This window comes from Sus scrofa, chromosome 14 (assembly GCF_054392235.1).
Source record: "Sus scrofa isolate SSC_HxYL_T2T_F1_AM1 chromosome 14, Sscrofa_HxYL_maternal_Yorkshire_Landrace_v2.0, whole genome shotgun sequence".
In the NCBI taxonomy this organism is placed as follows: domain Eukaryota; kingdom Metazoa; phylum Chordata; class Mammalia; order Artiodactyla; family Suidae; genus Sus; species Sus scrofa.
Genome location: NC_139396.1, coordinates 72,340,416 through 72,353,877, shown reverse-complemented (window position 1 = coordinate 72,353,877; position 13,462 = coordinate 72,340,416). Strand labels below are relative to the sequence as shown.

The following is a 13,462-nucleotide window of genomic DNA, read 5'->3' as shown; positions in this document are numbered from 1 at the left end:
TCCTATTTGACCCCTAGCCTAGGAACCTCCGTATGCCATAGGTACGGCCCTAAAAAGACCAAAAATAAATAAGTAAAACTGAAGGTACCGTTTTTCATCTGTTGGATGGTCCAGCATGAAAACCATAGATGAGGGTGTGGGAAATAGACCTTCATCTGCAGCTTGGAGTTGGACCTCTAAGGAGGTCGCTTGAGGACTGTTTATCCAAAGTTGTCAGTGAACTTTGCCTTTGCTGCCGCCATTGCTTCTAGGAACTTGTCCCAGTCCCACGGAACAAGGAAAACAACAGTGGAATGACAGTTAAAATAGCAGGTGTCTCTGTGTTCCCAGTGTATAACTGGAGCTACTTCGGTCCACACAGTGGCCTCCAGATGGGGGGGTCCTGTTGCCTGTTTTTCAGGCAGGACCCTGAGGCACAGACTGGTTGAAGTGGCCCTGGCCCGAGCCAGTGCCTGGTAGAGCAGTCAGACCTAGCTGGTTTGGCCCTCAGCTGCAACACTGCAGCGTGCGTTACAGCAATGCCAGGGAGCCGTCTGCTAGTCCCTCAGGGGAGCTGCTAAATCGTGGCACCTCCACATTGCCCATCATGAAAGTGAGGCCCACTGATAGTGCTGTTCTCAGTCCTGAAGCGGTTTGCACATGTTAGCACCTCTTGAGATGACTGGCGCCTGACAATTATCATTGGTAGCAGTTTCTTAATGGTGCATAAAAGTACCCGTTCATCTTCAGTTTGATTAAATATTGTGTATGAAGTGACTTTCATTCCCTTTGTACTTTTCTGTAACTTGCCTGAAAATTCTACCATGAAAATACATTACCATTGGTCCCAGCAAAAGTTAGAATGTGTAGGCACTTGACTGGTGTTGAAAGTGTGAAGCTGACTTTTCTCCTCCTTAACAACAGGGACTTCTCCACAGCGTTCTTCAACAGCATCCCACTCTCGGGCTCCCTGGCAGGCACTGTGCTCACCTCACACAGCAGTCCACAGCTGCTGCCCCTGGACTCCAGCACCCCCGCCTCCTTTGGCACGAAGCCTTCCACGGAGTCGGTGGCCAGCGCCAGGCCTGCAGGCGATTCTGTTAGTAAGGACAGGTAAGTAGGTCCCTAGGGAAAGTAAAGTTTAGACAGATCAAGGACAGTTTGCAGCCTCTGTCAAGCAAAGAAAGAGATGCTTGGTTTCAAGTGAGGGCTCAGAAAGGAGGCCTTGATCGGGGGATAGGCAGTCACAGGATCTGGCTGCTAGGGTGGGAACACAGGACCAGTCCATCTCGGTCTGCACCGTGCAGAGTGTCACCCCCCAGCCAACCAGGGGGTCTTCAGCAACCATCACCTGAAAACCAAATTAGATGTTGGAAGGGGCCTGATGAGCATGGCTAAGAGCCAGGAGCCAGGCAGCTGCAGGGGGTTGACTAATGCGTCCTCATCTCTGGGGAGTATCTATAGATGGGTAGGGAAGAAGTGACCCCAGGGGTGTGGGCTGGCCCTCTGAGGGCCTTGGTGGGTAGGTCTCAGGAAGGCTGACCCAGGGAAGGGGTTGGAAAGTAGCGGCAGCAGAAGAGCAGAGCCTGGACCCCTGAGGAGCACTGGGAAGGATAGAATGGGCCGGAGGGAACCAGGACTGGCCCCTTAGGAAGGGCAGCATCACCAGTGCCCAGACGTATGCCACCCAGCGTACATCGCTGACACTGTCAGAGTGGCTCTCCGTTGCATCCTCACAGCCTCCTAGCCCTGGCTTGGGTAACATGGCTGTGGAGACATGTTCTAGGCTTAAGGTATCACAGTTCCCAGGAGAAGCTGACATGTGGGTTCTGGGCCCTCCTTTCTCTGGAGTGGGAGCAAGGCTCCTGGAGCCCTGAAGGAGAGTATGAAGGGTGTGTGACTGTCACTGTGAGGCTGGGGCTTCTGGTCTTGTCGAAGCCCAGCATCAGAGTAGGTGGGTGTGGAGTTGGAGGCAGGCTGTGAGGATAGGGCTCCATGGTGAGGGGAAAAGCCTGTGGGAACCATTTTTAGGCCCCACACTACCCCCAGAATCTCCCAGAACAATAAAGTGGGGCCTCTGTGAGTGCATTTATGCACAGCCTTCTCAGAAAGTCAATCTTCCAGAATTTTAACGTGAAAATATTAAAGAAAGTTAGAAATAGTAGGTTTCGTCCTGAAGTCTCTTCTAGAAGTTTGATATGTCCCCATTCCCTTGGCTCCAATCGCATGAATCCCGGGTCCTGAGGGTTGTGCTGATGTGCCTTCCATCTCCTCACCCACCCCAGTGTGAACGCTACCTCCACCCCTGCGGCATCATCGCCCTCAGTGTTGACAACCCCGTCCAAAATTGAACCTATGAAAGCATTCGACTCCCGATTCACGGAGCGGTCTAAAGCCACACCAGGTGCTCCTGCCTTGGCCAGTTTGACTCCGACGGCCGTGGAAAGGTAGGTGGTAGCTGTATGGGGCCCCAGGGACCAAGGAAGGTGCAGAGTTGGGCCAGTGGTACAGAGCCCTGCCCCCCAGGAGGGCACCTCCCTCCAAGCAGGCTGTGGCACAAAGTTCTGGGCCTGGTCTGACAAGGCAAGGGCTAGGAGAGTTAGAGGGGGCCAGAACTCATCCATCCTGGGCCAGTGCTCTCCGCTTGTGCCACCATCCACATCAGGCCTAGGGTCAGACTGTGGCAGCAAGTGTGCAGGGACCTGGCTATAGACAATGTCTTGGAGGTAAAAGCCACAGTGTGCCGACCTGGGGTTTCACCTCGGGTCTCAGGCAGGATTCGTTCTCCTTGGAGAACAGGCCCAGAAGCCAGCCTGGGAGGACTGTCCCTTCAGGCCAGCAGTGGCATCTGTGACCTTGAGCTAGTGTTCTTCTCTCCAGTGTGCTCATCTGTTTTAGTGTGCAGGTATTTCATGTAACTTTTGACCTAGCAGGATTTCTGTCGGCAGTATGCAGGATCTCACATCTCCCCAGTGCTAAAACTTATGAAATGCTGGGTGAGATGTGACACATCCCTCAAATGTGTGACTAGTTGACAAGAAAGCAAAAGAGGTCCCCAGGAGCCAAAACCTGGCCAAAGAGTGCAAAAACAACTGTAGCAGTGGGTATTGGGCTAGGAGGTTAGTTACTGGTCTAGTGACCAAGCACCTTGAGTTTTAATGGCCATACAGATTCAACTGAGCCTTGGGCCTGAGCTATCTAGGGATGGAACTAAGACACTAAAGTCCAGCTGCTAGACTTTATGGTCCAGTGAGGGGACCAGAAAGCCATAATGGAAAGCATAGAAACATGGGCCAGAGCTTGCAGTGTCTCAGCCTGCTCTCTGAGTTAGGAAGACTGTCTCCCTGAGGCTATGGAGACATGGGCCTGCCCTCTTGGGGATTTGGGGTCAGTGAAACACTCCCTGTGTCATTTGGAAAGCACCAAGCTGAGAAATGGACACGGAAGATCTGATCTAATTAACACCCCAGAGGCCCTTGGCAAAGCAACTACAAATGCAGCTGACCCAGACAAGGATGTGCTGCATTCCCACTAAAGAAACACTGCCTGAGATGACTTGGAATCCAGAGAAACAAAGCGCATGAAGAAACCCTGCTTAGAGTTCCCTGGTGGCACAGCAGTTTAAGGATCCAGCATTGTCACTGCTGTGGCACAAGTTTGTTCCCTGGCCTGGAAACATCTGCATGCCATGAGCACAGCCCCAAAAAGAAAAAAGAAACCTTGCTTATGCACAAATGCAGGAAACATCATGAGCAGAAGGTACAGACCTCTATATGCCTCTGATCATAGATTGGCAGTTGGAAACTGGAAAATAAATGTGTAAGATGGTCAAAAACATGAAAGATAAAAAAGAAAATATTTGGAGTTCCAGCTGTGGCACGGTGAGTTAAGATTCCAACTGCAGCAGCTCTAGCTGCTGCGGAGGCACAGGTTCGATCCCCAGCCCAGTGCAGTGGGTTAAAGGATCTGGTATGGTGATGGTTGAAGACCTTATGAATATACTAAAAACTACTGAATTCTACACTTTAAAATGGTGACTCTTAATGGTATGTGAATTATAGCTCCATAAAAAAAAAATAATACATCAGAAAAACCAGATAAATTTGGAAATGAGCCCAAAAATACTTTTAGAAAGGAATAATAATAAATATTTCAGTAAAAAGTCAGGGCATGCGTGACAGCAGATGAGACCAGCTGAAGAGCATTTTCTCTGAGGGAATGGTCTGAGGAGAGGCTATGGAGCTCCTAGGAGGACATGCCATGGGGCAGCTGTCCAGAGGCAGAGGGCACTGTTTTACAGGGTTAAGCAAGTACTGAAATCTCAATTTTGGAAATGGAGGGAATTCTGAATAGCAGGAATAAAACGAAATCTCCACTTTGGTGAAACCCCAGAGGAGCACCATTGCCAGAAACACCTCTTCAATGAGGAAGGACGCTTGCTGGCTTCCACGCCCCTTGTCACAGTCAGTTCCTGTCTCGTGGGTAGTGCAGACCCTGCTTGAGGAGTGCAGAGCATGCCCCTTGAATCAGGCTGCTGGAGGGCAGAACCTCCACTGTATGCCCTGGTATTTCACCTCCTAAATACCCCTTCTGCTTCAGCTGTTCATCCCTTCCTTCCTCCTCCTTGTACACCTGCCAACCACTGGTCTCTTTACTGTCTTTTTTGCCCATTCTAGAATATCATATAATTGGAATCACATTGTATGTAGCCTTTTCAAATGGGTGTGTTTTACTTAGTAATGGCCATTTAAGGTTCCTCCATGCATTTTCATAGTGTAGTAGCTTATTTCTTTATATCATTAGATAATATTCCGTATTATGGATGCACACAGTTTCTATGTACTACAGATTATCCCTTCCCCCACTGAAGGACATTGTGGTTTCTTCCATTTTTTTGGCAATTATATATAAATGATGTATAAGATTACTGTCAGTACTCATGTGTAGGTTTTTGTGTGAATACATGTTTTCAGCTCCACTGGGCAAATACCTAGGAGTGCAATTGCTGGATCATATGATAAGACTAGCTTTAACTTTATAAGAAATCGCCAGACTCTCTTCCAAAATGGCTGCAGTCCCACTAGCAGTGAATGAGTTCCTTGCATCCACATCCTTGTCAGCATTTGGTATCATCAGCTGCTTGGGTTTTCACCATTCTGATAAGCGTTTAGTGGTATCTCATTTTAATTTTCAGTTCCCTAATGACATATGCTGTTGAGCATCTTTTCATATGCTTCTTAGCCATCTGTATCTTTGGTGCAGTACCTATTCAGATCTTTGTTCATTTTTTTAATTGCTTGTTTGTTTTCTTACTGCTGAGTTTTAAGAATTCTTTGTATATTTTAGATACAAGTCTTTATCCAGATAATGTGATTTACAGACATTTGTTACCTGTCTTTGGCTTGGCTTTTCATTCTCTTAAGTGTCTTTCTCAGAGGAGAAATGTTTAATATTGATGAGGTACAACTCACTAGATTATTTCTCTATCATGGGTCATTCTTTTGGTGATTATCAAAAACCCATAGCCAAACCCAAGCTCACCTGGATCTCCTGTGTTTTCTTCTAAATTCTAATTTTATAGTTTCATATTTTACATTAGATCTGTGATCCATTTTGAGTTAATGTTTGTGAAAGGTGTAAGGTCTATGTCTAGATTTAGCTTTTGCTTGTGGACATCCAATTGCACCAACACCATTTGTTGAAAGACTATCCTTTCTCTGCCTTTGCCTTTATCAAAGATCAATTGACTACATTTGTATGGATCAGTTTCTCAGTCTTTTGCTTTTCCATGTAAACTTTAGAAGCAATTTGTTGATAACTACAATATAACTTCCTGGGATTTTTAATGGAATTCCATGGAATCTCTAGATCAAGTTACAAAAAATTAAAATCTTAACAATATGGGGTCTTGGAGTTCCCATCGTGGTGCAGTGGTTAACGAATCCGACTAGGAACCATGAGGTTGCGGGTTCGATCCCTGCCCTTGCTCAGTGGGTTAACAATCCGGCGTTGCCGTGAGCTGTGGTGTAGGTCACAGAAGCGGCTTGGATCCCGTGTTGGTGTGGCCTTGGCGTAGGCTGGCGGCTACAGCTCTGATTCAACCCCTGCCCTGGGAACCTCCATATGCTGTAGGAATGGCCCTAGAAAAGGCAAAAAGACCAAAACAAAACAATGTGAGGTCTTGCTATTCATGAACGTAGAATATCTCTATTTAGATCTTTCACTTTTCGTCAGAGTTCTGTGATTTTCCTCATACAGAATTTGTACATATTTTGTTAGATTTTTATCAGATCATTTCCTTGTCATGAGTGTAAGTGGTACTATGGTTAGAATTTCAAATACTAATTGTTCGTTGCTGGTATATAGAAAAACAATTGACTTTTATATGATAATTTTGTATCCTGCAACCTTGGTATACTTGCTTTGCTTTTTTTTTTTTTTTTTTTTTTTAATGGCCACTCCCACAGCATATGGAAGTTCCTAGGCCAGGGATTGAATCTGAGCCATAACTGGCAGGATCCTTTAGCCCACTGCACCAGGCCAGGGATTGAACCTGTGCCTCCACAGTGACCCAAGCCACTGCAATTGGATTCTTAAGCCATTGCAGTTGGCTTCTTAACCCACTGCACCACAGCAGGAATTCTTGTAATTGCTAATCAGTTAAAAAAATTTTCTCTTGTTGATTCTTTGGGGTTTTCTACAATGACACAGTGTTATCACTAATGTCTTCATTCACTAAATCAGTTTTATTCTTTCTTCCCAATCTTTATACTTTTGTTTTCTTCTCCTGTCATTTTGTATTAGCTAAGACTTCTATTACAGTGTTAACAGTAAGTTTTTTTGTGATTATTCTTTATCAAGTTGAAGAAGTTCTCTATTTCTAATTTGCTGAGTTTTTATGATTAATGTTTAGTTTGTCATATCCTTTTTCTGCATCTGTCGATATGGTCATGAGACTTTTCTTTTTAATGTTGTTGGATGTGGTGGATTACATTGATTTTTTCGAATGTTGAATCAGTATGCATACCTGGCTCAAATCCTATTTGATGATAATGAGTAATTATTTTTATATGCTGTTGGATTAAATTTGCTAGTAATTTGTTGAGGATTTTTGCATCTTTGTTCGTGAGAGATACTGGTCTGTAGTTTTTCTTTTTTATAATCTGATTTTGGTAATGCTGCCTCATAGGAGTTAGAATTTATTTCCTCTACTTCTATTTTCTGGAACCAGTTGTAGAGTATTAGTATAGTTTCTTTCTTAAATGTTTGGTAAAATTCACCAATAAAATTGTCTGGGCCTGCTGATTTATTTCTTGGAAGATTATTCATTGTTGCTTCAATTTCTTTAATAGGTAACAAGCCTATTCTGATTCCTTTTCCTTATGTGAGTTTAGGTGGATTCCCCCTCCCCAAAAAAAAGCTGGCCCAGTCATCCCATTGTGGTCAGCAGTAACAAACCTGACTAGTATCCATGAGGATGCAGGTTCAATCCCTGGCTCCACTCATTGGGGTAAGGATCCAGCCATGCATTGCTGGATCTGGCGTGTCTGTGGCACAGGCTGGCACCTGCAGCTCTGATTTGACCCCCAGCCTGGGAACTTACATATGCGACAGGCGCCACCCTAAAAAGAAAAAAAGGCCCATTTTATAGTTGGTCATAATATTCTTTTGTGATCCTTTTATTGTCCATGGCATCAATAGTAAGAGCCCCCTTCCATTTCTTTCTTTTTTTTATTGAAGCATTTTTGATTTACAATACTGTGTTAGTTTCAAGTGTACAGCAAAGTGATTCAGTTACATATTTTTCAGATTCTTTTCCATTAAGGTTATTATAAGACCATTTAGTGTAGTTCCCTATATGATACAGTAAGTCCTTATTGTTTATCTCATCTTTCGTTTCTGATATTAGTACTTTGTGTCTTTGCTCTTTTTTCCCCCTGATTATCCTCACTGTAAGTTATTAATTGATTTTATTGATCTTTTCAAAGAACTGCTTTTCATTGATTTTTCTCTTGTTTTCCATTTTCAATTTCATTGATTTATGCTCTAATTTTTATTTTTTACTTTCTTTTGCTTGCTTTGTATATTTTGTTTATTAGTACATTAATATTGTATTATCATATTGTACTTTTTTTTTTTTTTTTTTTTTGTCTTTTTAGGGCCACACCCTCAGCATATGGAGTTTCCCAGGCCAGGCATTCAATCAGAGCTGTAGCCACTGGCCTACGCCACAGCCACAGCCACAGCAATACAGAATCCGAGCCGCGTCTGCACCCTACACCACAGCTCACAGGAATGCCAGACCTTTAACCCACTGAGCGAGGCCAGTCCTCATGGATGCTAGTCGGGTTTGTTAACTGCTGAGCCATGACAGGAACTTTTTATATTGCTTTTATTATTAATTTTCCTTTGCTTGCTGCTTCTTGCTCATCTTATTCTAGTTTCTAAAGGTGATATTGTTTCAGGTCTTTCTCTTTTTCTAATTTATGCATTCTCTGCAATAAATTTTCCCTCTAAGCACTGCTTCCACTGTATCCCATAAATTTTGACATTATGTTTTCATTTTCATTTAATTCTACATTTTTTTTTTGTCTTTTTAGGGCCTCATCTGCTGCATGTGGAGGTTCCCAGGCTAGGGGTCAAATCTGAGCTACAGCTGCTGGCCTACACCACAGCTCACAGCAACTCCAGATCCTTAACCCACTGAGTGAGGCCAGGGACTGAACCCGCATCCTCATGGGTACTAGTTGGGTTCATTAACCCCTGAGCCATGGAGGGAACTCCTAATTCAACATTTTTAAAATTTCTTTTGAGACTTTTTCTTTGACCCATGTGTTAATTAGAATTGTGTTGTTTGATTTCTAAAGATTTGGGAATCTTCTAGGTATATATATATTTTTATTGATGTCTAGTTTAATTCCCTTGTGGTCTTAAAGCATATTTTGTATGGTTTTTATCCTTTTAAATTTGTTGGAATATGTTTTTTTGACCCAGAATGTGGTCTATTTTAGCGAATATTCCATGTGCTCTTGAGAAGTACGTATATTCTGCTCTTGGTTAATGAAGTATTTTATAAATGTCAGTTAAATTCAATGGATGATGATAACTGCTCAGTGAGTTATATCATTGATTTTCTGTCTGCTGGATCTGTTGATTACTGATAGAGGTAATTTTCCTTACTCTGATGACTGCTTTGTCAGATTAATACAACTGCTTCAGCTTTCTTTTAATTAGTATTAGCATGGCATGTCTTTCTCTATCCCATTTTTCAAAAATAGACTTAAGGAGTTCCTGTTGTGGCTCGGTGGAAATGAATCTGACTAGCATCCATGAGGGTGCAGGTTTGATCCCTTGCCTCGCTCAGTGGGTTAAGGATCAGGCGTTGCTATGAGCTGTGGTGTAGGTCACAAACATGGCTCAGATCTGGCATTGCTGTCGCTGTGGCATAGGCTAGTGGCTACAGCTACGATTCCACCCCTAGCCTAGGATCCTCCATATAGCACAGGTGCAGCCCTAAAAAGACACACACACAAAAATAGACTGAATTTTTTTTAACAGTTTAAGGTTCACAGCAAAATTGAGCAGAAAGTACAGCGAGTTCTCATATACTCCTTTGCCTTCACTATTCACATCCTACGTCTGAGTAGTACATTTGTTACAGTCAATAAAACTGCATTGACACATCACCCAAAAGTCCATAGTTTAAATTAGGGGTCACATTTGGTGTTGTGCATTCTGTGGGTTTGGACAAATGTATAAGGACATGTATCCATCACTATCATGGTATCATAGAAAACAGTTACACTGGCTTGAAAACCCTCACACTCTGTTCATCCCTCTCTCCCTCTTAACCCCCAACAATTGATATTTTTCTGTCTCTGTAGTTCTTTATTTTCCAGAATGCCATACAGTTGGGACCACTCTTCACTTTTAATCTATGTGTCTTTATATTTAAATGGAGTTTCTTGTAGACAACATGTAAGTTGGGTCTTCTTTTTTGTTCTTTTTGTCATTTTTTTGTCTTTTTATTAGTATCTTTAGTACATATATTTAAAGTGATTATTGCTATAGGTAGATTGATATCTATTATATTCTTTACTGGTGTTGTTTCTGGGTTTTTTGTTTTTGTTTTTGTTTTTTTTTTTTTGCTATTTCTTAAGCCATTCCCATGGCATATGGAGCTTCCCAAGCTAGGGGTCAAATCGGAGCTGTAGCCACGGGCCTACGCCAGAGCCACAGCAATGCAGCATCTGAGCCATGTGTGCAACCTACACCACAGCTCACGGCAATGCCGGATCTTTAACCCACTGAGCAAGACCAGGGATCGAACCCACAACCTCATGGTTCCTAGTCAGATTTGTTAACCACTGAGCCACGACGGGAACTCCTATTCTTTACTGTTTTCTATCTGTTGCATTTGTTCTTATCTCCTCTCTTTTTATGCCTTCTCTGGTTTTAACTGAGCATGTTTTTGGTATGATTCCATTTTCTCTCTTCTCTTACATTATATACTGCTTTTTAAAATTTTTTTGGTGGTTGCCCTACAGTTTGAAATAAACACTTATAACTATCTGAATATACTTTCAAATGTTACAATGCCAAAGTTACCTTATAACAGAGTATTCCCAATTCCTTCTTTCCATGACTTAGAACATTGCCACTATTTATTTATTTCACTTATGCATAAGCTATAGTAATTCAGTACATTGTTGCTGTTACTAGTTTGAACAAAAAGTCATCTTTTAGTTAAGAATAAGAAAAATTCGGGAGTTCCCGTCGTGGCGCAGTGGTTAACGAATCCGACTAGGAACCATGAGGTTGCGGGTTCGGTCCCTGCCCTTGCTCAGTGGGTTAACAATCCGGCGTTGCCATGAGCTGTGGTGTAGGTTGCAGACGCGGCTCGGATCCCGCATTGCTGTGGCTCTGGCGTAGGCCGGTGGCTACAGCTCCGATTCAACCCCTAGCCTGGGAACCTCCATATGCCGCGGGAGCGGCCCAAGAAATAGCAACAACAACAACAAAAAAAAAAAAAAGAAAGAAAAAAAGAAAAATTCGCCTCACACCAGTCAGAATGGCCATCATTAATAAATCCACAAATAACAACTGCTGGAGGGGCTGTGGAGAAAAGGGAACCCTCCTGCACTGCTGGTGGGAATGTAAACTGGTACAGCCACTATGGAGATCAGTTTGGAGATACCTTAGAAATCTATACATAGACCTTCCATATGACCCCGCAATCCCACTCTTGGGCATCTATCCGGACAAAACTCTACTTAAAAGAGACACATGCACCCGCATGTTCATTGCAGCACTATTCACAATAGCCAGGACATGGAAACAACCCAAATGTCCATCGACAGATGATTGGATTCGGAAGAAGTGGTATATATACACAATGGAATACTACTCAGCCATAAAAAAGGATGCCATAATGCCATTTGCAGCAACATGGATGGAACTAGAGAATCTCATACTGAGTGAAATGAGCCAGAAAGACAAAGACAAATACCATATGGTATCACTTATAACTGGAATCTAATATCCAGCACAAATGAACATCTCCTCAGAAAAGAAAATCATGGACTTGGAGAAGAGACTTGTGGCTGCCTGATGGGAGGGGGAGGGAGTGGGAGGGATCGGGAGCTTGGGCTTATCAGACACAACTTAGAATAGATTTACAAGGAGATGCTGCTGAATAGCATTGAGAACTGTGTCTAGATACTCATGTTGCAACAGAACAAAGGGTGGGGGAAAAACTGTAATTGCAATGTATACATGTAAGGATAACCTGACCCCCTTGCTGTACAGTGGGAAAATAAAAAAAAAAAAAAAAAGAAAAGGAATGTATATATATGTATGACTGGGTCACTTTGCTGTGCAGCAGAAATTGGCACAATGTGTTAAATCAACTATAATAAAAAAAGAAAAAATTTAAAAAAAAGAATAAGAAAAATTCGGAGTTCCCGTCATAGCACATCAGAAAAGAATCCAACTAGGAGCCATGAGGTTGCAGGTTCCATCCCTGGCCTTGCTCAGTGGGTTAAGGACCTGGCGTTGCTGTGAGCTATGGTGTAGCTTGCAGATGCACTTCACATCCTGCGCTGCTGTGGCTGTGGTGTAGGCTGGCAGCCGTAGCTCTGATTGGACCCCTAGCCTGGGTTGCAGCCCTAAAAATTAAAAAAAAAAAATTTTTAAGAATAATAAAAATTTAAAAATTTATATTCATTTATTCTTTCTTCATGCAGATCTGAGTTTCTGACCTCTACTGTTTTCCTGCTGAGAAACTTCTTTTAACCTTTCTCGCAAGGCAGTTCTGCTGGCAACTAAATTCCTTTGATTTCTTTTTGTTGTTTTTGTCTGAGAATGTATTTATTTCTGTTTTTGATGTATAATTTCACAGGATACAGAATTCTAGATTGGTAGGGGATTTTTTTGTTTAGTTTTTGTTTTTACTTTGTTTTGTCTTTAGGGCTGCATCTGTGGCATATGGAGGTTCCCAGACTAGGGGTCGAATTGGAGCTGTAGCTGCTGGCCTACACCACAGCAATGCCAGATCTGAGCCGCATCTGTGATCTATATACCACAGCTCACAGCAACACCACATCCTTAACCCACTGAGCGAGGCCAGGGATTGAACCTGCATATCCACATGGATGCTAGTCAGATTCATTTCCACCCAGCCACAATGGGAACTTCAGGTGGGTTTGTTTTTAATTTAATGTCTTAAATTTTTCACTTCAGTCAAGTTTTGCTTGAATGGTTTCTGAAGAGAGGTCTGACATAATTTTTATTCTGTCCCTTATATATGAAGTGTATTTTTCCCTCTGCTTCGCTCAAAGAGTTTCTGTTTGTCTTTGGTTTTCTGCAGTTTGAGTATGTGTAGCTAGGTGTTGATTTTTTGGTATTTATTCTACTTGGTGTTCTCTGAGCAACTCAAATCTGTGGTCTGGTGTCTTTCATTAATTATGAAAAATTCTCAGCTATTATTCTCAGCTATTGCTATCATTATTATTGTTAAATTCTCTCTGCTTATATGACCCATCTGTTCTTACATGTTGTCCAGCTTTTTCCATTAGAGCCCTTAACATATTAATCATAGTTATTTTAAAATTCTGGTCTGATAATTCCAAAATTGCTGCCATGTCTGACTTATTCTGAGCCTGCTTCATCTGCTAAAACTGTGTTTCATTTTGGGTTTTTGTGTGGTTTTGTTTTGCTTTTTATCATGTCTTGTAATTTTTGTTGAAAGCTGAACATAATATACTGAATAATATAGGAACTGAGGTTCCAAAGTCTTTAATGTGAGGTTTTGCTTACCTGGGCAAGAATTAGGTCTTGTTTAAAGTCTCCTATTTTATTGTGGAGCCAGAGTCCCTGCCTCTGACTTTCAGGAGGGTTTCCTTGCATGTGGAGGGGCCTAGGCAGAAGTTGGTTAATTGCACTGTTCCCAGGTCACATCTTACTCTAGAAGAATAGTTTCCCT

General features: G+C 42.6%; 1 protein-coding gene across 18 annotated transcripts in view; it reads left to right on the top strand.

The window, feature by feature from the left end:
* HIRA (histone cell cycle regulator) overlaps positions 1 to 13,462 on the top strand; it is a 73,648-nt gene that overhangs the window by 39,490 nt on the left and 20,696 nt on the right. For all 18 annotated transcript variants that reach the window (XM_084994095.1, XM_084994094.1, XM_005654115.4 and 15 more), the window contains 2 exons: positions 904 to 1,092; positions 2,265 to 2,426. In XM_084994095.1, the coding sequence (XP_084850221.1) occupies positions 904 to 1,092; positions 2,265 to 2,426 (351 nt within the window). The remainder of the gene's footprint in view (positions 1 to 903; positions 1,093 to 2,264; positions 2,427 to 13,462) is intronic.